Source organism: Varroa jacobsoni, unplaced genomic scaffold, assembly GCF_002532875.2.
Source record: "Varroa jacobsoni isolate VJ856 unplaced genomic scaffold, vjacob_1.0 scaffold_656, whole genome shotgun sequence".
NCBI classification, from domain to species: Eukaryota; Metazoa; Arthropoda; class Arachnida; order Mesostigmata; family Varroidae; genus Varroa; species Varroa jacobsoni.
Genome location: NW_019213558.1, coordinates 242,064 through 265,719, shown reverse-complemented (window position 1 = coordinate 265,719; position 23,656 = coordinate 242,064). Strand labels below are relative to the sequence as shown.

The 23,656-nt window shown below is 40.5% G+C and overlaps 2 protein-coding genes and 1 long non-coding RNA gene across 4 annotated transcripts; 2 read left to right on the top strand and 1 right to left on the bottom strand.

Moving 5' to 3' along the window:
* Window positions 1-21,626, bottom strand: SCOT (Succinyl-CoA:3-ketoacid CoA transferase). Of its 2 annotated transcripts, none has more exons than XM_022836595.2 (12): window positions 21,513-21,626; window positions 10,712-10,811; window positions 8,792-9,018; window positions 8,473-8,625; window positions 8,046-8,213; window positions 7,798-7,905; window positions 6,537-6,746; window positions 5,762-5,883; window positions 5,075-5,150; window positions 3,601-3,777; window positions 806-907; window positions 1-613 (listed from the first exon to the last, which is right to left on the bottom strand). In XM_022836595.2, exons 1-12 carry the CDS (start codon window positions 21,564-21,566, stop codon window positions 578-580), a joined length of 1,533 nt encoding a protein of 510 aa, XP_022692330.1. In that variant the 5' UTR covers window positions 21,567-21,626; the 3' UTR covers window positions 1-577. The 2 variants fall into 2 exon arrangements, with proteins under 2 accessions (XP_022692330.1, XP_022692329.1); XM_022836594.2 differs by lacking the exon at window positions 21,513-21,626 and adding an exon at window positions 12,206-12,801.
* LOC111262377 (epididymal secretory glutathione peroxidase) lies at window positions 15,981-17,937 on the top strand. Its single transcript, XM_022836596.2, has 2 exons — window positions 15,981-17,137; window positions 17,723-17,937. Exon 1 carries the CDS (start codon window positions 16,368-16,370, stop codon window positions 17,022-17,024), a length of 657 nt encoding a protein of 218 aa, XP_022692331.1. The 5' UTR covers window positions 15,981-16,367; the 3' UTR covers window positions 17,025-17,137; window positions 17,723-17,937.
* On the top strand, window positions 20,189-23,197 carry LOC111262378 (uncharacterized). The gene is made up of 3 exons (XR_002681584.2): window positions 20,189-20,292; window positions 21,984-22,327; window positions 22,744-23,197. It is a non-coding gene; the product is annotated as an uncharacterized LOC111262378 (long non-coding RNA).
* Window positions 23,198-23,656: the final 459 nt, after the last annotated feature.

The following is a 23,656-nucleotide window of genomic DNA, read 5'->3' as shown; positions in this document are numbered from 1 at the left end:
TTCAATTATGCAAAAACATAAATTTTTTTATTTAGTCAGTCGTTTAGATATTACATCGGTGCATTGTAATATGGGCGTAAAAGAAGGACATTAAACTGCTACTAGCGTGAACGTCACTGAAGAATGATAGTAGGTGGCGGTAGCAGCAAATATGCCAAAAGTCAGTCAAACAGCAGAAGTGAAGATAACAGGAATACGGAACAGCGACTTAACACGAGTGTCTCAAATAAATTGCTTGTTTCTGCTCTGATAGGTACGACACAGTGGTCTCGAGCAACTACGGCCTAACTAAGATACCCTTTTAAATAGGTTCGAGACGACTGGCTTGTAGAGCGCCTGTTGGACGCACGCGTAAACCCAAAACAGACGTGAATTCATTTCGGGCTAATTCACACTACATCTATGTTGTTAGTACTAGCGTAAAGCCTTTCGTAGATTGTCCTAAGTCTAATTAACCGCATTCACCTATAGGCCACATTGTCCACCTGAGACTGTAAGGAAACCTCCGGCCAGTTCTATTCGGTAGGGCATTCTCGATTCTTCAGTTAAATCGTCTGTTCGGCATCGCCGAAGCATTCTATGGGTCCTCTATACATTTTAGGTTGCTTGAAACCTGAAACGAAAGATAATCTCGTGTGTACAACACTAGGGGTTTTCCATTCTTCTCGTGTCCTCAATCGTCACTTTCGTATAGTTGCTATTTTCTTATTACAGTTCAGCATTATATTTTACTATTATTAATAATCGTAGTAGTATTATATTAGTTCTCTTCTGCAATAATAATGTTATTGGGTTATTATCTTACCTCAAAGGATGCTTCAGTACACTTCCGCAGTTCGTCCACCGTCAGCCCGCGGGCAATTTCAATTAAGGTGAGGCCTTTCGTTTTGCAGACGTCAAACACCGCCTAAAAATAGTACGATTCAATAACAAGTCGAATCTAGAAGACTTTTTTTAGAAGATACGATTATCGACTTTTTTTTCTCGCTGTATCCTTGCAGTCTAATAGAACAGCTAAGACATCCGTGATCTATGAGACAGATTCTGATGCAAAATGACAGACAGAGCTGGCACACATTCTTTAATTATTGTCATCGACTAAATCAGCTGAAAGGTTAGCAATTTTCGGTAGCCTCCCTGTGCCTGTACGGGTTTGGCCTTATCAGCCACCATGGCTACTGCTTTCGCTGGCAAGGATAATGAAAAATTAGGGAAAATTAGAGAAAAAGTTAGAAAAACAGTCCTTGTTAGGACCGTGGCCCTACGCTAGAACGCGTAGCGCTATGTGCTCATGCCTTTTGCTATAATAGCGAAGTTTGCTTTTTAACAGCTATCAATACTACCCACAACTGATCGGGCTGTTGCAGGTTTGTAGATGCATCGATAAAATCATAATGGCTATCACGTATGTTAGCGAAATATGGGATCGGTTATCGACGTGCTTACCACGCTAGAAATTACCAAGAGTATTTATCTGAGCTATTGTTGAAAGCAAAATACGGCCATCGCGATACCGTCTGAGCGTCGTCCATGTAAATGTGACAGGTACGTAATAATAGGACGAATGATACGAGAATCGTTTATCTTATATAAATACTTTTGAGTCGGATAACGTAGTTGTTAGATAGGAGAAATCGTTAAGTTTGCCATCATTTTGTAATGTAGGTGGAGTCAACCCTCGGTTTGTTTAGGACATGAACTTAAGCGCCAACATACGGTAAGCATATCCTAGATCTAACAATTGACCCGAAAGGGGTATGTTTCTAACTCCGTTGGATACTGCCGCGCCACTTGGTCCTTACTTACATCTGTAAACCTGAGCTATCTCCAGTAGTACGTTTGCGGTTGCAGAATTGTCAATCCTGCAACAACAAGACTGATTTTTCAGAGTCACGCCTGTCTTTATAAACGTATGGCGATCATACAATCTCTGTATCTATATAAAGGGCGAATAGGAAAATGTCAAGTGCGATGCCGCTGCATCTGACCGAGTCGCCTGATTCAGTCCCGCAGCATCCTGAGGCTCTTAAAAATCCCCATACGTTCTGACCCGATCGGCATCACAGTACCTAGCAGGGAAAGCAACCTTCCCTTACAAGAATATTTACTGTTTTGGTATAATATATTATTAATATACAGCTATAATTAGCCGTAGAGCCCTGTTTATTCTGCGCCCCACTACAATTCAATGTACCTTAACACAAACTGTGGCTATGGAACTGTATGCAAATATAGTACAATCAGCGCCGTTTAGTGGGCTTGTTTCATCTGTTAGATCAGCGTCTACGCCTTTACAAGCTCCCTTAAAACCTAATCAACCAGTCTATTGCATAAACAAATTTCATTTCCGCTAATGTTATTGACGTCCGCGTCATCTTCATCATAAATCGTTTTCGAACAGCGTTATCATCGTCACAACTTGACAATAGAACATGTGTCGTCCGTATACGAGAAACCAGCTGCGTTAGATGCAGAACTTTGCATGTACCGAAATGCGCCACCTTTTTACCGTTCGAGCATATTATGCATCACGCTAGGCTCGTGCACGCACAAGGTCGAGCCGCTGGTCCCGCCATTGTCGCTTTAGTAAAATGCGTTAGTAAATGTGAGGGCTACATATGGCGCCATTGTGGGCTCAAGTGGGACTATGGGGCGAGCGACTGAACGGCCAGGCCCCAATCCTGCTTTGGAGCCGAACCTCATAGGCAAAAATCATTCTCTGATCGTAGGTTAGCATCCTATAACGCAGTTAGCGACTGGTTTTTCCACCCGTTGTATGAGGGGTGTGGTCAGCATGGGCCTTCTGGGGGGGGAGAGGGGTAGGAGCTGACTCTGTGGAATCGAGGAAGTTACGCGATCGTACGTGCCACGCACCCCAATTTGGCATACATGACATGATCGCTACATAGAACGTGTGCTGCGTCAAGCATGAAAACTAGGCAGCATAAACCTAGGAATAATTTAGTGCTTTACTAAATACACCCTTTGAAGTGGGGTTTCGAGAGGATCGTTGTCTTGGTCTGCTGTAACAATACCAAAATGTGCTGCTATATATATATATATATAACTAGAATTGTCCGCAGAACATGTCCGTAACATTTGAATTGTCTTTGTCTTTTTTTTTTTAATACAATACGTTCATCAACGTGTTAGATCTTTTGGGAAGGAGGTTGGAGAGGATTAGAAGTCTGATTCGAACCGTTCCCTATGCGATACGTGAGCTCACGACTAAAAGCAGATTTTAATACCTAATCGATGTACCATGCGTCAATGAAGAGCTTCTACGAATAAATAATACTTGAGGTGGGAAATAAACAACTGGGTGTTATACTGAAACAGCTCAAACCGCGCCAAGTTAACCAGTTAAATATACACGAACTAAAAATTAAGCTAAACTCTTGTATGTACTTGTGTAAAAAAATAATGCCACAGTAATTCATGAATCTAAGAAGCCACGAAGTATACCGCTAAGCGTAGTAGGTGGGTCTGATATATTTTACAACGCTAATATGATTTAACAGAAATGATAGACTGATTATATTACGATGGCGGCCGGAAGTAGATACCTTTTTCATCCCTTATATAGCGTACAAGTTCTACCTTTTCAGTGATGATTCTATCAACGCATTTCTGGCCAGTTAAAGGCAGCGAACATTTGCGGACAACTTTGGCGTTCCCGTCCTTTGTGTTGTGTTCCATTGTAACAACGACGCGGGTTCCTGCCGAATTAGATGCTACCAGATCCATTGCACCGCCCATACCGGTTATCTTTTGCCCCTGAAAACGAGCAAGTTAAAAGTTACATGTAATAGGTAAGCGCATTACAAGATAAATTTTTGACTATGATTTCATTCTAATTTACGAATTGAGAAATCCATCTACTGTCAATTCCGGATTCGTACACTCGATTTAACTGGTACAACTTGACGCAATGAACAATCCTAATTGAGGTAGATATTATATAGTCCTTTGAACCCAAGTTATAATATGACGACCATTGCCCAAAATGTAAAAATATGAATACGACATGTCGCTGCACAACTAACATTGGGCACTTTAATATAAGATGAATTTCATAGAATGACTTATAAGTTTACTCATTAACTTTAGATAAATCTGCATTCTGATAATGCGATTGATATTGCAGGCCCAGACTGGGCCTGCAATAGCTTAAAGTAAATGGCATCATTGACAAGAGGTAAGAGGATCATTTACAATTTAGGCATAAAACATAATCCACGAGACCTCTTCATAGCACATTGAGTCGAAGATGAGCAAATTTTTTAGAATACCACACATTATTTTCTTGAAATCAACGCCCTTCTCTGATGGTATCACAATTGCTCGACGAGGGCACCGTGTCATTGTTCAGCAGATGACGCAGTGTGAGTCTTTGATGCAGGGACAAAGACGAAGGGTAAGAGAGCCGAGGAGCGCTACGAAGGCCATGTGATACTAGTGTCCAATAACAAAATAAGTACAACATATAAGGGCGGAACCAACTAGAGGCGGTCTATTTTCTAATTTATCTTGGAATTTCGTTTACAAGTTACCTCAGTACCGCTTGCGGTGCAAACCATTTCTTATATAGAAGGGTCAACGTGGTGGTTTGGCTGGTTAACCCAGTGGTTGAATAGGCCAGCGGCACTGATTTAAGTCCTGCCAGTAACACGTACTGCACGAGAAAGCAATTAAAAATATACTACAGAATCACAATTCTGAAGTAGAAGAGGGTAGTGCAAATGACATTTTCCTTAATAATAATAAAAAGAAGGGATCGTATTCGCTAGTTAGTTCCATAGCTAAACTTGGTATTGTCGTTACTCGAATGAAGAAGGAATGACTCCATATTTGTCCCGTTTGAAGTCGTAATGTGTTATCGACACTTTCCGAACTTGCTTAGTGAATTTACCTGACAAATTAACCTACTACGTTTTATGACTGCTTTTGAAAAATGCCCCGCTCACGACCGAGTCTACCATCGAGGTTCATTGAATCTATCCGAAAGTATGAGCTCGATAGTAATGAAACTTGCAAAAAAAAATACACAAGACTCATCAGTATATTATCTTACCGGCACAATCCAGTTGGCGATATCTCCATTTTCTGACACTTGCATTCCCCCAAGCATCGTTAGATCAAGATGACCTCTGTAATAATAATAGAAATAATAACAATAATCAACAAAAACAGTCGCTATCCTTCGCGAAACAGTTTGTGCCTAAGTAATCAGCCTAAAAATACTGACAAAATGTCATGACAAAAACCTTCATGATATTGAGATATGAATTGACTAAAACTCTGCATGGGGTCAAATCAAAAGCCAGATTGCTATCGTGCATAATTGTTTAGATATTTTTCTGAATAAAAAGTAACAAAAAGGAAAACATTTTTTTACATTTCAATAAAATCACAATAGGTAGACTAAACTGAAAATAGAAATTTTACGACACCTAGTCACATAGGCTTCACCATGTTAGAGTTCTAAATCTGTTCGCTATAAGGCATCGCTATAAGCATAACTACACAATCCAATATCTGCCTACTATAGGTACGACGTGCAAACGACGAACAAAAGTAGATACTGATTGACGAACAGTAATTCTGACTGGTAGCAAGCACTTGGGGGGTCCTCATCGAGATCAAGCAGGTGATAAATTCCTGCTATTGGCTTTATAAGCCACTACCACAAATTGCATCTCACTAACGATTAACAGTAATTGATCGAAAAGGTACTTGGCTGCACCAGATTTTTCCATACCCTCGTATAATGGCGAAGGATTCGTCAGAGCTGAGGTACGCGGCTCCGGGAATAGCAGTAACTGTCTCTTTCCCGGCATTTGTTAAATCCGGATCGACATCCTCACTCGTAGGATATGGACCCTTTAAACAATAGAATACTTTTTAGTTTCACTTCGGTATCTCTGTAGGAGTCTAGTAGACATTTTGCTAGATTTCTATTAATTTGATGGATAGCATTTTCGAGCGGCGCGTCCCCCAGTACGCGCGTAGAGCTCTGCTCTGCTAAAATTCATTTTTAATTGGGTTTAGTGGAAAAACAGAAATTCATTCAATAATTTGTAAACTAGCTGTGACCTTTTAAAATATTAGCGTGACCAAAATTGACTCCTCCCCCTGGGAATCTTATAGATTATCACGGTGCTTGCGTCCGCCCCACAGACATCCATCTCCCGGTCGCATATATCCCTCTAAACTGGTCATTCGGAGGGTCAAGCAGGATTTACGTCAATTGACTAAATAATATAATGTGTTTATGACCTTCTTAGGAATGCTGAGGCAGTTTTATTAGGCTTGGCTTAACAACACAGGTAGTGTAGTAAACAAACAATAAAAATAAACAAAAACTTGTTTGCCAACTTCCCTTTCTTCAGTGTCTATTATCACAGTTGCAATAATTAGATCTAGTTAGGAATGTGCATTGGCCTGAGACCTTTAGTCTGGGCTCTTTTAAAAAGCTTCTGCTCCTGTTTTTGATTTTATCTAGTAATTAAATTGTAACACCATAATGTGCATACCAGGCCCATGATTCCATTTTCGCCGTGCAGGCAAATATTAACACCTTTCGGCGAGTGATTGGCTGCGAGAACTGGTATTCCAATGCCAAGATTTACAAACATGCCATCCTTCAACTCTTTAGCGGCACGAAGTATGATGCGTTCCCGAGCGGAGGGTTTGGTCGTAGGCCCACCCGTTACATCGGATGCCGTCTTCGACACTCTCAATTTCTGGACAAAAAATTCAATCATTTCAAACTTAGTTATATATTTACTGATTATTTTGCACCAGACTGATGTATGAAGCATTTGCGAAATTATCTAGATGAGCTTAACTGTAGAACATTTTAAAATGCCAAACTGTTCCTGTGGAGAGTAGATAATCACGAATAAGATCTATAAGCCAGATCGATAGGAAGCACCTAAGACGTGTTTCTGTTAGTGGTAGTATGATGATTACTGTGACAGGAAAAAAAAAATCAGGAAAAAAGCTTGCTGGCTTAATATGTTCATACTAAAAATTCTGTATTCTGATAGAGAAAAACTAAAGGCACAACAGCACCGTTACCGTTCAGGAGACCAACAAACGAGTGTAAAGAAAAAAATATATATATCAAGGTTTTTACGACAGATTTGCATGTAGTCGACGTATTCTTTTATAAACGAATATTGCAATGTAGCAATAGTTTGTTTCTCAAAGTTACGCACATAGAAGATACGCGTGTGTATATATATATATATATATATATATATAAAATTTAAATTATCATCGATAGCAACAGTCAGAGCCCGTGAAAATTGGAAGTGACAACAATAAAAATTTTACATTTTGTCGTTACTATCAACTCCAACAATTCAGTGTGCTCTTTGTGTGCTTTACAAGTATGTTTTTGAGAAACATATACGTCTATCGTGCGTAAATCAGTACTACTTCATACATTTTACATTGCAGAAAAAAATGCGTTTGTTATTACAGAAGGGTCATGGCTTCATACTTAGTGACTCGTAGCTAAATGTTTTAATCGTTATACATAAAAATTTATTAACTATAGCACGCCCTCTTAATGTAACACTATATAAATAATACAATGTAATTGGTGGCGCAAGGAGAACTAAGGAACAAAAAGCACGAACAAGTCGCCCGTATCGTGCCTGTTCCAAGAAGATTAAGTTAATCACGTATTAACTTTTTACTGCAAAATGACAATAGTTTTTTTTTTCTACCTAAACACGTATTTCAGGCCCGGCGCCCTTTATGAGAAGATGCCTGGGGTCTAGATACCTCGATCTGCCGTTTGAATTGCTGTGCCTTGAATATGCGATTAACGTAGATCGATGGAAGGTGAATGTGTTCCCCTTCAAGAATTCCTGCCTCGACGATTTCTTCTACCTAGAAGATAGCAAAAGAAGCACTTCAGTGAATTCTATATAAAAGAAAATTTTTGAGATACATATGGGGCTATAAATCGCTTCTTCTTTCGTTAGACGCCCAGATTTCAATACCGGGTTATAATTAGTAAGTGTACGTACTTCGACGACAACGTTTTTTGCGGCCTTAGCAATGACTTCATTGTAGTTGTTTGCAGTCCTGCGGAACGTCACATTCCCTTTCGTATCCGCTTGGTAGGCACGAACGAGGGCAAAATCCGCGTGGATCGCTGTCTCCAACACATAACCTCGCCCGTTAAAATCGCGAGTCTGTACGTTGTCAACGAAACCCAGAAAACGTTCAGAGTACCACCATAGAAAACAAACGTTTTTTTTTCTTTAGGCTTATCAAAGAAAGTGTATAAACACATTTGGATAACTTTAAAAGATTTGACTTCTCGGCCTAACTTTGCGGTAGCCGGCACTAAGTTTAATATTGAGCACATAGAACAACACAGTTTAATGAACAAACGGGCGTCTGCAAAAAGAACTATCATAGAGTCCCGTTAGACAGCCGACAATCTCGCACCTCTTTTGGTTGGCTCCTCATTGTGATAGTTTTGCCTGCGTCCTTGTACTTCATCGGCATGCCACCCTCATGGACCATTGTCTTGTATCCCGTTGGTGTATAGAAGGCCGGGATACCCGCTCCTGCAGCTCGGATCCTTTCAGCTAATGTTCCCTAGAAAATAAATTGATAACACGCAAAAATTTATCGCCTATGTACTGCACGTTTAAATACACACACATAAGGTCTGCACGTGTGTGTTAAATTCGGTGCTTGATTTTCTATCACCCGTTTGTTCGCAAGTGAAAAAATCAGACATCAACATTGCAACTGCATTTACCTGAGGAACTAGCTCGACTTCGAGCTGTCCATTGAGGAATTTGTCGAAGATGACCTTATTTTCGCCAATGTATGAGGAGATGAGCCTTTTAACTAGTCCTGCCTTGATCAGTAGGCCGACGCCGGCATCTTCCATCCCTCCTGTGCATGACACCACGGTAAGGTCGCGTAACCGCGTAGAGGCCAAATGTTTAAGTAGGTTTTCAGGAATACCGCAAATCCCGAATCCTGCATCACCCATTTACATCGAATATTTTCATGAGAAGGTCAGAGATAGCCCCTGTGTCCACTAGCTCTCAGAAAGGATGCTATCGCGCGTGACTCCACTAAATGGCATCAAAATATAAGCAGAACTGCTGTTTTTATTCAAAGGGTTGAAAGGCAGGTATCAAATGAGGTTAAGTCGACAATCGGATAAGGCAGATAGATCAGTTCTCACTTCTTTGCTCTTGATTAGCCCCTTTCAGTTAGCTGATATCACGGCGGTAGCAAAAAACGGAACCGAAAATTTTGCCGTACGTATTCGGAGCTACTGTCTTTTTCACAGAAGGATAGCTGACTTCAAGCTTCAGATATCGCTGAGGATCTTGGCTTGTATCCAATCTGTTTACCCATGAAACGCCAATGAATACGTACGAACGAAGGGGCAGCGGTGAAGTGTACAGGAAGCATACAGGTAGAGCTCTTTAGCGTAATATTAGAGCCACTAACAGCGTTAGAAACAGATGCTGTGAGAGTACTATGAAGATGAAACGAAGTCGTTACTACGCCAATGGGTGTCCCAGAGATATAGCAGCGGATATTAGACACAGCCCAATTTAACAACTTGAAACAGCTTCCGTGCGAGTGCTGCGGCTTGGTCATTATATGAGTTAAACGAGCTACAGTTTCGTTTATTACATGCTATAGACATCTATTAAAGGCGTGCTAAATAGCTAGAGTCATTTAGATGATTGATAACCGCAGAGTTTTGTGCTACGAAATACAATACACTAAACACCGAAGCTAGAGGCCATTTTATCTCATGTGTTCCACCGATGCATTTTCCTTGAAGAAAGGTAAAAGAGCAACTAGTATTTCAGCTTGTTGTTAACGGCATTGAATTGGTAAAGTTTCGTAAAATCATATAAACGTAAAGCTGAAAGATGATTATTTAGGGTAGGGCTTTGTTTGTGAACGATTTGTGTTAAGAGTATTCAGTCGTCATGTTGACATAAAGGTGGTACGTGGGTACACGCACGTGTACTTTAGAAGACGCCTTTTCCAACAAACACAGATGGAACGTGTTTTCGAAATAAACATAATAAGCAGATGTCAACATGAAACATGTCATACATGAAATATGCGCATTCTCATGAATTGATTAACTCATCCAAACCCTGCGAGGGGATCAATGATTCCATGTTTACAATTAGATCAAAAAGAAAGCAACCAAGGAGATAGGATATAGACGTAAGTAGAACTTAAGGACCAGCCAGTGTCACCATGTGCGAACAGTGGTTGGATTCGAATAGAAGTTTTCAATTTTTTTTAAGCTAAAAAAATGACTTTGAGATCAATTAGATGTCTAAAGTCTAGAGTTGTTAATCTAAGGGAGTAACGGTAATGTACTCAAATCCTAACCCAAAATTTTATCACCTGAGTCGCAGAAATTCCACAATTAGAGGCAGCATATGATTAGGACAAAAACGCTGTACCCAACGTATATAGCGATTGTATAGTGTACAGTAAGTGTCTTGTACATTTGAGTGAGCAACAGAATTGGCCAGATGACGCAATCACTCGATTTTGCGGGGAATATCAAATTCAAGTCGCCTTCTTTGGAGACATCAGAATCGCAATACTACGACAGAGGATGATGTGTTTTCGCCAGTAAAACACTGTCGAGCTTTGGTGTTTTACGGCGATACAGAATCGTTACCTCCAACCATGACCGTGTCCCCATCTTTGATGCCAGCGAGGGCTTCCTGTGCACTCAGATAGATGCCCACACGTTTCGACGGGTCAGGTGCTGTACTTAACTGTAACAAAAAGAGTGATAAGTAGCTTTTCTGAGAGCAAGTGATATCGATGAGATAAGTATTGCCTTGATTTGTAGCCGTTTATTGAACACCAACTGAGCTAGTACAAAATAAGGAAGCGCGAATGACAAACCAATCGTAAGAGGTTCATAGACCGTATATATGATTACAAACTGTGCGCTGTTAGAACCCTTTGTCCTCGCTTGTCCGGTGCTACTATTTTGTGTAATCGTTGTAAAATTTAAAAACAAAATATTTTTTTTATTCATACTAATTTCAACAGGTAATCACGTCGACCATAAGCTTTCAGTTGTATACTAAGAACAGATTCGCCACCAAGCAGAACTATTGATCTTATGCTACCCGAAAACGGCACTCATTTATAGAGATGTATGTAGTTTCGATGTCTAGGTTACGCTACACAACAAAATATCTAGGTAAACAATTGTGGGACGTTTTCTACTTTGTCATATTTTTCCCCGTTATTTATTTCGAAATAACTTATCATTTATTATTATTATTATACAATAGACAATTATAAATCTAGGATTAGCTTTTCCTATTGGCAATTTGCTAGAAGCCCATCTGGCGGTACCTTTTTCAAATTAGGAAAACTTTTTTGAAACAAGTCATTACCCTTAAAATCCCGCGTTGCGTTCGTAGATAACATTACAAAGCGAGCAACTCCGTAAAACTTTGCGCCATTTTATTTGTATTAAATATGAAATGACCCGCAATTTATTATGGCCCACTCGAACTATTTCTTTCCGATGTTCCCTGCACATTGTATACACAGTCGAAAAATCATTTATCAGCTGCTTAGAAGGGAATTATTGAAGCACGGGAATTAAAGTTATGCGACAAGTGATGAGGCGACTTTAAGTTATTCAGTATATTAAATAAGGAACCATGTAGTTCATAAAGAAGGTTCAATATAAGCTATAGGCACGTAGATTTTGTCAGAGGGAGAGTCAAGATATGATGATTTTTTCCGTGTGCAAGCCTACACCAGACTCACTCCAGCTTATCGCGCTCAATATCTTCAAGGTTCAACGATTTAAAGAAGAGAGCTACACGCCAGCCCAGGTGGCCATAAAACGTTTACGCGATAAGTTCAGCAATTTTACGACACTTCAACTACGCTAAGGCTCGATACGTTGCTGGCGATTACAAGATAGCTTCTGGCTAAGTAACCCTTTCCTGTTTACTTACTACAAATACAACGCGCCATCATCGAAGGAGATGGTGCAGATAAATAGCACCCTTCCTCAGAGCAACATAGCGTAATTATCTCTCGTAATAGGATATTCAGAACAAACAGAATGCTAGCCCTTGTCTCAGTTAAGAACTTTGCAGTTTCCAATTAAAAGAACTTGTTCATTGGCAAAACGTACCCGACGCGCTAACGTGAGCCTGGATCCAAGTGTCCTATTCAACAGTCCGAATGCTTTCCCACAAATTGGCCTCATTTCTTAGCCTTATTTCTGTGGTCAAAATACACTTTTCTGTCCCAATCGTAGACCAATTAGCTGATTTCAAAGTTAGTTTCCATTACGTCTGAAATATTCACCACCATCAGCACAGTCACAAAGCCGCAAAATACTCTGTAGACGACTGGCCGCTTGTTATCACACTACCACTACTACTACTGTGGACCGTTTGTGGCGTATGAATCAGTCCAGGTACAGAGTAGCCATAGAAGCATTACAGAACGTAAGGCGATGTTATCCAATTAGCGTTGAAAGAAACGCCTGTAAATCTTTCTTCTATCGACACAGCTGGTGAGTACGTTCCATCCAACACACTCGATGTCTTCATTTGTGTATCCCAATCCCAGTAACAGTTAAATTTCCAGAAGTCGACGGACGTACAAACAAGTACCCGTTTACGTGCTACCGCTGGCTGCTTTTGTCTTTTATCACCTGGGTGTTTATCCGCGTGTTCGCGGCCACAGGCACAGCATTGCGCCGGCCCTAATATCTAGCCAAGGTTATCACTTGTCAGCTGTCATCGCACAGATATCTAACGCGATCTCCGGAATCCCAGTTATCACAGCATAAATTTGTCTCTCAATTAATTTATAGACAGCACCCGCGAAACCGCTTGGTTTCCTCCTGATGGCGGCCTTTTACAACGAGACTGCCCTTCACACAACCATACCGAATTAGTAAGAAGACGTTCGATTTGAACAATTTATGCTGATTCGTTGATGTGACGTTTCGACCGCCAATGGGCCAAAATTTTGGACGTTTGACGCCAGCTACCGTACTCAGGTTTGCACCTACTTGGACACTGGGCCTGATCGCATAGTAGCGATGACTTCGTACTGTTTCTGTAGTGCCAGATAAAGCAATCAGTATCAGGAGCGTTCCCAAGCTAGGTGACTGGAAAAATCTGGAACCTGTTTTTATTAACTATATCGTTTGCCGGCTCTATTGTGATTTTTAGTACCCTTTGCCTTTATCTGCACGCTTAAATTTCCCGTCAATCTCAGGTTGTTTTCTTCCCAAACTACAAAATCCATACTAATCAAAGTCAGAACGGAAACGTGGTGAAAAAAGATTTTTTTTAATGTGTTACTATTGTAACATGTTAAAAATTATGTATATTAAAAACATTTGTTTGTTCGTTTATTTTTTTCCCATCCAGTGAAGGAACTGATAGAAAAATAGAAAAAAAAAAAAACGCACAACAGCATTTACGTTAAAATAGAACTAGCTTTAAGATTTAGATATTTCAGGGTTTGTTTGACATATGCATACGAACAAATGCTTCCGAATGAAACGCAGGTATCTCCTCCAGTAAAGCTTTATTTTCCTGTGTAATTCTTAAATCTATGAAATCACTGAAATAAGACGTCTTCTGCTAACGTCAAAATCAAGTTCTCAGTATCGACATATAAATAATACGTATGAAACTTACGTGCAACCATCAACAAGATTTTCGAAAATGAATAACTATATTACGTTCAAGTAAATTACGCATTTGGCCATAACGTGCCCAATGAGAACGAATGATTTTTCTTCTCCTTTGAAGACTCGAGTGAAGATACGCGCGTCATTTTACTGAGAGTAAATCCCATGAGGGCACATTTCGAGTTGACAACTTTTCAATGATAATTTTGCTGCAAACGGTGTCACAGTCTTGAATGCCGTGGGCCTGCGTGACTTCCTCAGTACTTCGTGGCACAGAAGGCTAAAGAATATAGAACAAGCCAATTCCATCGAAGCCCACGTGCATTCATGTCATGCGATCAACTAATAATAATAATAATACAGTACGCAAAAGCGAACTAGATCCTCCATAGAATTTCATGGGACAGAAAAACAAAAATTTTCTGTTTCAATACCACCGACAACGGCGCGATGGATTGAAAGATTTTCTTAATTCTAACATAAACGGACTATAACAAAGGCAAGCTAATGTGACGAGTACTCGGAACAGCTACTTGTACTTCACATAACCGTAACCGCGGCTACTATAAATAAACGACTATGGGTTAACTTAGGGTGGCAAGTTTTTGCCAAGGTATGAAGAACATTCCAGTTTTCTTGCTGTAAACTCAGCGTCGGACCACTACCTGGAGCGAAGCGAAAGGTTAGATTTTTTTTGCAATTATTTTTTTTTAATTTAAACTTAAATTATAGCTGGTTTAACTAGATTGAATGTCTACAGGGCAAAGCTACCGCTTCGAGCTACGAAGGGAGTGGCTTTATGAATATGGATCTACAGAAAATTTTCTGGTGCTCAGCTATACCTCATTAAGCGTCTTATTATTCGCCATCGTTAGTAAAGTTTCTGCTTTTTTTCTGTATACGAACAAACATCATTTGGCGAAATGGTCAAATTTAGTCTGGCTGAATAAACTTAATCACTCGTAAGCGTGTTTTGTTAATCCTTGCAAACGATGGGGGTTGCTTTTTTGTGAAGTCGATGCCAAGCGAACTACCAATAGACTTCGACTCAGATTCCAATATATCGTCACATGATCCTGCAATTCCGTCAGCGCACAATGACCTTAGTGATAATTAATAGGCGTTTTATATTAAACGTTATTGTCGATATCTCTTTTGCTCAAAGTAAGAGAAAAAAGAAAACATAATTAGTCCAACATGCTAACTGTACTACTTTTTCCCTTCTGTTACCTGTTGTCCTAAAGTTGGCTTGTCTATCGCCGTACAAATGGGCATGTAGAGATTATGCTAACTATTGCATTGAATGACAACTCAAATAGACATCATCCCAGCTCACACGGAACAAAAGTCGTACGAATGATAAACAACTCAACAACAACGTATCTGTCGGTTGGCTGTATCGGAGCAGCCAACTACCGGTTTGCACAGTTATTCATTGTCAGGAGCAGTGTTTCCACCGACAGGGAGCGTGCGGAAACTGTTTGTCCAGTACAGCAATAGCAAATCACAGAAGGCGGGCTTATCTTTTGTCATCCGCCTGTTTTGCCCAGCCACTTCTCCAGGGTGGGATACGTCATCTGTTCCGGTCTTCTTTTGATCCAGTTGTAAACAGAAAAAGGCCGAAAACAATCGTCGGTGCAGTTGGCGCCATCACTTACCGCCTCAACCGACAGAAATACGCGAAATCAAAAGGCAGACTTCAGCTTCACACACATGCCAAGTAACCGAGATGCAAACATTATATACATACGAAAAAAAAAAAAACAACTTCGTGGTAACAGCAGTCGCATGACGGCGGTCACATCGCTTGTGATTATGGCTACTTTGCAACGTTGCAAGTTGAAGTTACTGTTTCTGACGAATTAGTTGAGTCGGCGACAGGACGCGCTTTGTCCGCAAGGAAGAATGTATTATGTGTATTTAAGTAAAGAGAGGTAGTTTCGCCGCTTACGAAGGGGTGCAGCGATGTCCCACGACGTAATACTGACAGGAGCTGTGATGTTCCTAGCACCTGCGATAACAGGTTGGAGTACCTAGTAGTCGCGAATACTTATGATTTTTTAGGGTTATCCTAACTATGTTCACCAGTTGGTGGTACGGCTATTATCTCATTGGCGTACTCCAAAACGTTATTTTTTCATAATATTTCGCTATAGAGGGCGCGGTGGCGGTTGTAGTAGTAATCTACGGCTGAAAAGTTGGCATTCAGTTATACAAAAACCTGATGGCCAGATTGCATATGATGCTGCGAACACAACTGGCTAGCTGCGCGGTATTGAATTAACACACTTCACACCGCTATGGAGATGTCAACGTCCACCCTTCGTAATAGGAGAGAGGAATCAGCCTTTTCATAAGATACATACCTCATTAAGCGTCGTCTTGTCACTACGAAGTTCATCCCCACTGGCGTCATCGCAACCATCTTTACGTCGGCATATTTTCTTCGTAATACATCGACGACGTTAAACCACGGTATACGAAGACGTGCCATTATGCAATATCGCATGTAACCTTACCAAAATATTCAATGCAATCTATATAAATATTGTTGGGAAGATTCGTCATTCTAGATACTTTTTTCCCAGCTTTCCTGCTATCGTCTCTTCCATTCATCGATAGGGGAAGTGGCACAACCGCTATGTTCATATATTTGCTGTGTCTTGTATGTCTGGCCTCAGGCCAGGTAAGAGCACGCTACGATTGGCGTCTGAGTAAACAGTGCATCCCGACCAATGGCGCTCTACAGGACTTCAAGATTCGCAACGTGACGGAGGAAAGCGACCTCGACCTCCATGTATTAACTGCTGGTAAACTCACGCTTGTGGTGAACGTGGCCACGTACTGCGAGTATACAACGCAGTACCTCGAACTCAACGAGCTACAAAGCAAATACGGTCCCAGTGGATTTCAAATCATAGGATTTCCGTGTAATCAGTTCAACAAAGAGGAGCCAGGCTATAAAGGCGAGATTCTCAATGGCGTTATGCACGTCCGCCCAGGTAGAGGCTATGTACCGAACTTTCCGATTGCGCGGAAAATCGACGTAAACGGCAAGGATCAGCACGCTATATATACCTTTCTCAAGGCCGCATGTCCTGTATCACCGCAATCTTTGTTTGCTAAACGGGAGCAGCTAAACTATGATCACGTTCATGTGAATGATATTCGGTGGAACTTTGAGAAATTTCTCGTTTCGCCATCAGGGGCGCCCCTGCGACGTTATCACTCGTCCATTAAACCGAGCCAGCTCGAGGGTGATATTGAACAGTTCCTTTTATTCAGCAACTTCAAGTAAGTTTTCTTTCCTGGACGAAACCTCTCGCGTCAAGGAATGCTCTGCCTCTTGTGAACGATTGGTGCCGTGGGGTCTGGAAGAGCGAAGATAACTCGGAATGACAGGCGGTGTTGGTGAGCACGACTTACTTCCTATAGTTTCTATTTTTGCTATCTGTTCGGGCGTAAGCGGATTGTTGGAGTTCATAGACTAATGGCTAGTCTTACAACGTGTGCTCTCAATTCATTGTTACTTCCTTAGCTAGCTTTAAAAAAAAAAGCTATTTTTTTTCCCAATCCTTAGTTTGTGCAAGTTTAATTAAAAAGTATTCTACCCAACGGAAAATCGGCTAAAGTCTAATCTTTGTGGATTTCTTGTTTTCTGTTCGTTTGTCTAACTGAAAAAGTGCGATCTGTACTAGTATTTTCTGAATATAAATAAGCATGGTAGATACTGGATAACCGTAATTGCGCTACATAGCATTTATATGTAATATGGCATTTTGCTCAATATCATAGAATAGATTATATTTGAGTGTTATTTTGTTTGTCTGTTCATAGTGCTTATGAAAGTTACGGTACGATCCCTCTACAGGAATTAGTCACTGCTTCTTACGATACAAATAATTTTTTTACGTTGAATTATAAATTATCTATATGAGACATTATGACAGCTTTTTCCTAGAACGCGTGCGCTAATCGTCTACGTACAATTTTCAGCGACTGGCCTTGGGATTCTCTCTACAGACCGACACACAGCCGATCTTATATCATTATTTCTATAATATAGTATAGCCTAGTAAAAAAATAACATGAATGTTACGACTATATTTATAGTGGATATTGATGAATCGTAAGTAATTTACATGTATGTCACGCTATACGCCATTACAAAGTACAACGAGAGAATAATATGGTTTATCGCTTGTCAAAAAGTGTTTGAGTCATTTTCCTGTAGGTAAAAATCGTAGGTAAATTTAAAAAAAAAATACGAACGCGGCAATCCAAATAGGATGGACAGAAATACAGTAGAGAATGAAATCTCTTATCTGCGGCAATCGGTTTTGGCATTTTGTTCCCATCATCCTTCTTAGAGCAATAGTCAGAGACCGATATTGACACGATAATATCTCTAAGTCGAAAATATTTTAACAGGAGCCTATCGTTGTTCCTCACCCGACACAGCGGTGCGCTTCAATGAGTACGACATTGCGAAAACTATCGCTTTCCAATGAACACTTCATGTTCCTCAAAGAGATGGCGCTATAGTCTACATCGTTTTTTGTTGTATACCTAGACGTACCTTTAACGGTTCCAATGATGGCAGAGGAAAAACCTAATATATGGATTTAAGGCTTCTTAAAGGTGAGTTAGATATTTCTGAACGAAAAGTTTAGTAATAATACAGCATACTAAGTGCGGCCCGTTACGTGGAACTGTGAAGCTTTGCGATAAAATGTTGAAATGCTCTAATGCCCTCTGCCTACTCATGGAAGGCTTTATTGCGAAAGCGGGATCCTCACCAAACCACCCAGCCACTGACCAGCCATTCCAAATTGATGACGACCTGTAAGCTGGCCATGTTTAATAACGCATACATTTGCAGGGGCAGACCAGCCCCCAGAACGTTGTGCATAAATGTCTATATAGACGTAGTAGTATACTCCAACTCACGTGCGCTTCGGAGCATATATTCGTAGAGTTTTGTTTTATTATATCGAAACGGACTAAGGATACGCATGGTTTCCCATTATCTCTCAGCATCGCCCCAATATTGAACAGCTTACAGCCGCAGTGACTGAAACCCTCGTGGAACTGTTACCCGTGACGAGAAATGACCTTTTAACGTCTATCTAACATGATAAAAGTGCTTAAGCCAGAAAACAGAAAAAAATACATTTGATGTACCTAAACCGACCTTATATATCGAGAGAAGTGCTTGCAAAATACAACAGTATATCGCCCTATTATATCGAGTAAACGAAATTGTATGACAAGACAAAAACCGGTCTACGAAATTATTGGGCTTGAGCGTTGAGTGGTAGGCGCCTTTCTCCAGCAATTTCGTGTGCGCCTCGAGATGGTAAAATGCCGTTTTGTCCGACCATTGGTAAATACAATTCATGGCAGCTAATCTGTCAACAAACACGTTGTCAGGAACAACACAAATAGGTATTTTTATATCAGATCCAAAAATATCTATCAGGTAAGTGAAAGTTATAAAGAAGACTAATCTGTTGAATACAATGTATTTCAACAGCCGACGAAACGAGTATAATTTATGCACGCACTTAATACGTACTACCAAAATTTCACAGGATGTTTATTCGCTTCTGAACCTTGAACTTCAGTCATAACTAACATCCCCCGAAAATTCATACTGAGTATACCTTTAGTGAAGTCTAGCTTTCAGATACGCCATTTATATTACTGCATGGATGTTTAGTACAAATGTAAATGGCACATGATACGATTCCCACTGCGTCTTTATACGCATACAACAACTTTTCAGCCACGTTACGGCATATCGAAACCTTTGAACCTAAACGAAACAATTGTTACCCAGTAATTAGGTTAAACTTGAATTGGCTACTGAGTTCCGTATACATCAAACGAACATTTCATACGTATTCTCTATTACTAACTCCATTTACATTTTTCGTGTATACTAAGGATTCATGTTCCAGTTAGATACGATATTATAAACAAGTGTTTCCTTATTATTAGGTAATGATTAAAAATACACGTTTACTTACATTGTCGCACGCTATAGGTGATTATGTACATTTACGGCGCAATATGTAGTTGAGCACCCAGCTAATTGGGCGCCACAAAGTAACTATTGATCTGACCGGAGCAATTTGTATCGTCTACTTAGAGGCCACACTACTAGGTCGTTCGTATCTATTTGTTATTTATCAGACAAACGGAAACTGACCAGTCTGACCTTTGCTGAAGCACGCTAGCCGAACTCAAGCACGTTTCTCGTCCTCGAAGCATAAAACCCAGGACAAAATTGTCTCAATGGATATATCGCACCTCGCCACAGTCATCGCTGCATATCGATGGCCTCATCTGATTTGCCGTCCCCACTTTCCCCTATTTCCAGCCTAGTGATATTTGTTGTCGTCTTGTTGACGGCTTAGCGTTCGGTTGATTCGTTCATTACCTAGCAAAGTAGCGAAATTGAATAACACAAAAGATATTCATTTTTCGATGCGTGTCCGGGAGCGCGTTGTGCTAAATGAGTATGTCCTCGTTCCTGTTGCTCTATGCTGTTCATCGTAAAAGTAAGTGCAGTATTTTTGGTGCAAAATTGAATAGTGCAGCCGCGCCATAAACACTCACATCGGCTTGCCTAGTCGAAGTCTATCGTGGTAATCAATGAAGCGTTAGCGTGGTGCCAGCATCTCACAGGACTATTGGACACGAGTCCCTTATCTAGATGATGATCAAAGGCAAGCCAACCCGGAGACGCTCAACCGCTATTAGTGGCGGAACAAATCATCGTGTGCTCTAATAGCGATTGTACCACCCATTCTTTTGTAGCCAGTCGGTGAATGACTATATGAATGATCAATTCATTGCCAAAAACAACTATGACCGGTACTTTGGAGCTGGAACTGTTTTTGTCGGGGTGGGGGCGCCAATGCCGCGGGCGAGTTACTCACAATTCAAATTACATTTTACTGTGACCCTCATTAGAAGTACGAGCGCAATTACCTGACGCTCGGCATCAGCAACAGCAGATGCGACGGGTATTGTGCGATGGTACGGCCGACGCCCATGGCAAAAACCGGTTGGATGAAACGTTAACCAGAAGCAATATTTTGCCTTTGTGCCACTGTAGTGAAGTGCCATATGGTTGCAGAGTGTTAGTTCGCTTATGTTGATCTGTGTTATAACATCGTCGATTATCATCAACGAAAAACATCATAAAAACGAGACCAATGGCAGCGACGTTACAGCCAATTAGAAAAGCCGGATAAAGCGCAGTAAACGAATATTGTTTTTTATCGATTCACAAATGAATAGATTTTGTCACGAGTTTCTATCTGTCCGTCTCACACATGGCTGTGGCGAAAGTACAAAATTTACAGTAATCGTGTACTGCTGATGAGGAGTGGTCGGACGATAATTATTAGGCAGCCATACTGTTTTGTTTTAGAGAGTAATGAAAACGTTTGCTTTTCTAAGTACTTTTCAGTGGCATAGTAGGATGCTTTGAAAGGTTTTGTTGCGTCTCGGGGTCTTGGTACTGCCATCAGCCTTGTCTCTTCCGTCAGTCGTTGGCTGACCCGAATTGACAGTGGGTACCGAAACCGAAGTGATAAACAAGACTGAGATCATTTAGACGTAAAAAGTCAATACACGAAGACGTAATTACCGATATCAACTTCTAGATTTTACTATCGTGAGAATTAATGTATCAAATGAGTCAAGAAACTCGCAAGCATCCTATGACTGAAAATTGCCAAATAGAACCAATTTAAAATTCAATTACACTCACTGTTAAGTCATTGACAGACGCCTGTGCTATTTGCTGCTGGGATACCGGGGGCATGTTTTGGGCTACCACGGTTCGAATCAGGTTAGCAATGTCTACGTAGAACTCGCTTGTTCCAAGCACGCCACAATATTGGATAAATGCTATGTTCTTCACTTTTATATATAGAAGTTTTAGCTCCTCTTAAAACCTTGACCACAGGCTCATTTTTTCCGGTACGAACTGTGGAAGGGTTGGTGTTGGCAAGGGAGTTATGAAAATTTCCGTTTTTTTTGGCTAATTCTATTATTAGACAATACGTGCGGTAACTCGCTTTATTAAATTTAGTTACATCTCTCAACTAGCTTGTGCTCTTTGCCCCATTACTGCTATTCCGCGTTGGCACGCAGCTGAATGCAACCGCTCTTGAACTTTTACAGTAGAGATGACCTTTTCATAGAGCCCGACACAGCATTTCATGAATATCGTTTTCAGGTTTTTGGCGCCGTACGTCTAAGACACCATCTTCGGGTGTAAGGTGGAAGCGGACTCCGGACAGAGTACGGTTGTTTTGCTTACAATCTATGAGAACGAGTTACAATATCATATCTATTTTCTAGTCCATTGTAGTTGTGCAGTTCGCTACGACCTAGTTGCACCCTGTCGAATATTCGAGCCGCTGCTAACGGAAACGCCGTATCAACGGATCAATCAAGAGCAAAAATGTGCGCTTTGATTTAAGCCAATGACCCCCGACGAGAAACGTAATACGCAACGAGCTGAGGAATTGTATTAGAGCGTATGGAAAACACGGCATGATCCAGCCAGATGTTTCGAGTGTAAGTGGACACTGCGGTGGCACTTTGGCCCCATCTGGCAAACGAGCTTTATTTTACTGTTTGTCGATAAGGGCATTTCGATTGTGTTCGTAGAAATCAAAAACCTGTACTGGTCAATAACACAGAAAATCAACATATGGAAAATAATTTTTTTTTCCCGCCATCGCTTTGAAGGTAAATTTATGTGTTATTCTTATCTATTTATTTGAGTGGAACTGGAGGTGAAACTTATTTACTATAACAGTTCTATTATTTTCTATATAACTTCTATTAATAATAATTAATAACTTTCTATATAATTCAAGGTCGGTTAGTTGAACATTGTTCCATTTTTAGTGAATTCTGCTAATATTTGCCTGTAGAAGCGTATATCTGCTTATCCGTTTTTTGATTCGTTTATTCTTTTACAAAAACAGGATAGGAGCAGACAGACGGAAGGCTAACTGTTCATAGTCAACCCACAAACAGGTCGGGGGAGTGCAGAGTATTTGCCGCATAATTCTCCACTCTGCTCCTGGCCCATAATTGCCTATGGGCCAGGAATAGAGTGATGCCCTTCCAATGTGGTAAATAACAAATCAATATTCAAATTGAAATCGAACACAAAATACCGTCTTTTAAAACATCAAAACGAAGCGTATATGGTATACAGTCTTCCTTGATTACCTTTCGACATAATGTAGGTGAACGACATGAGTTTATATTAATTTTGTATACAGAGGCTTTTAGAAGATAAATCTGACAGATAATGGCCACACTGACTGAATTCATTTTTATAGCTAAATTGATTATTATCTATCTATCTAAATTACATGGATGAAACTCGTGAAGGTGATGAACGTCAGTAACTCAGGACAAGTTGTAGTACTCGCAACAGGCTTTTAATTTCGAATGTATTCAGAATATTGTAGCATACCAATACTTTTAACGTATAATTTCACGGAAATAATCAGCTGCAATCGATACTCAGTGTCTTGGTGGATCAACTCCAATCTCCAATTGCCACTGAAAATGGCATTCAGACTGCCCCGTGTAGTGTTCTAGTGAAGATATTAGATAAACGAGAGTCGACGCACTGACTACTCTGTTCCATCCACACGCACGAGGTCAAATCGCTAAATATGTTTGTTATGTCTGCGAAAAAAAAAAAAGCTACAACAAATATGGTTATGCAGGAATTTCGATTTGAAACAAACGAGGTGCATACGTACAACCATGGATAAAACGCGGTGGAAGCTCTAGCGGTCTTATTTCTAATTCGAATAATGGGGAACTCTCCTAAACGACTGCACCCCATGACATTTGAAAACGGCGCCAGGACAAAGGATA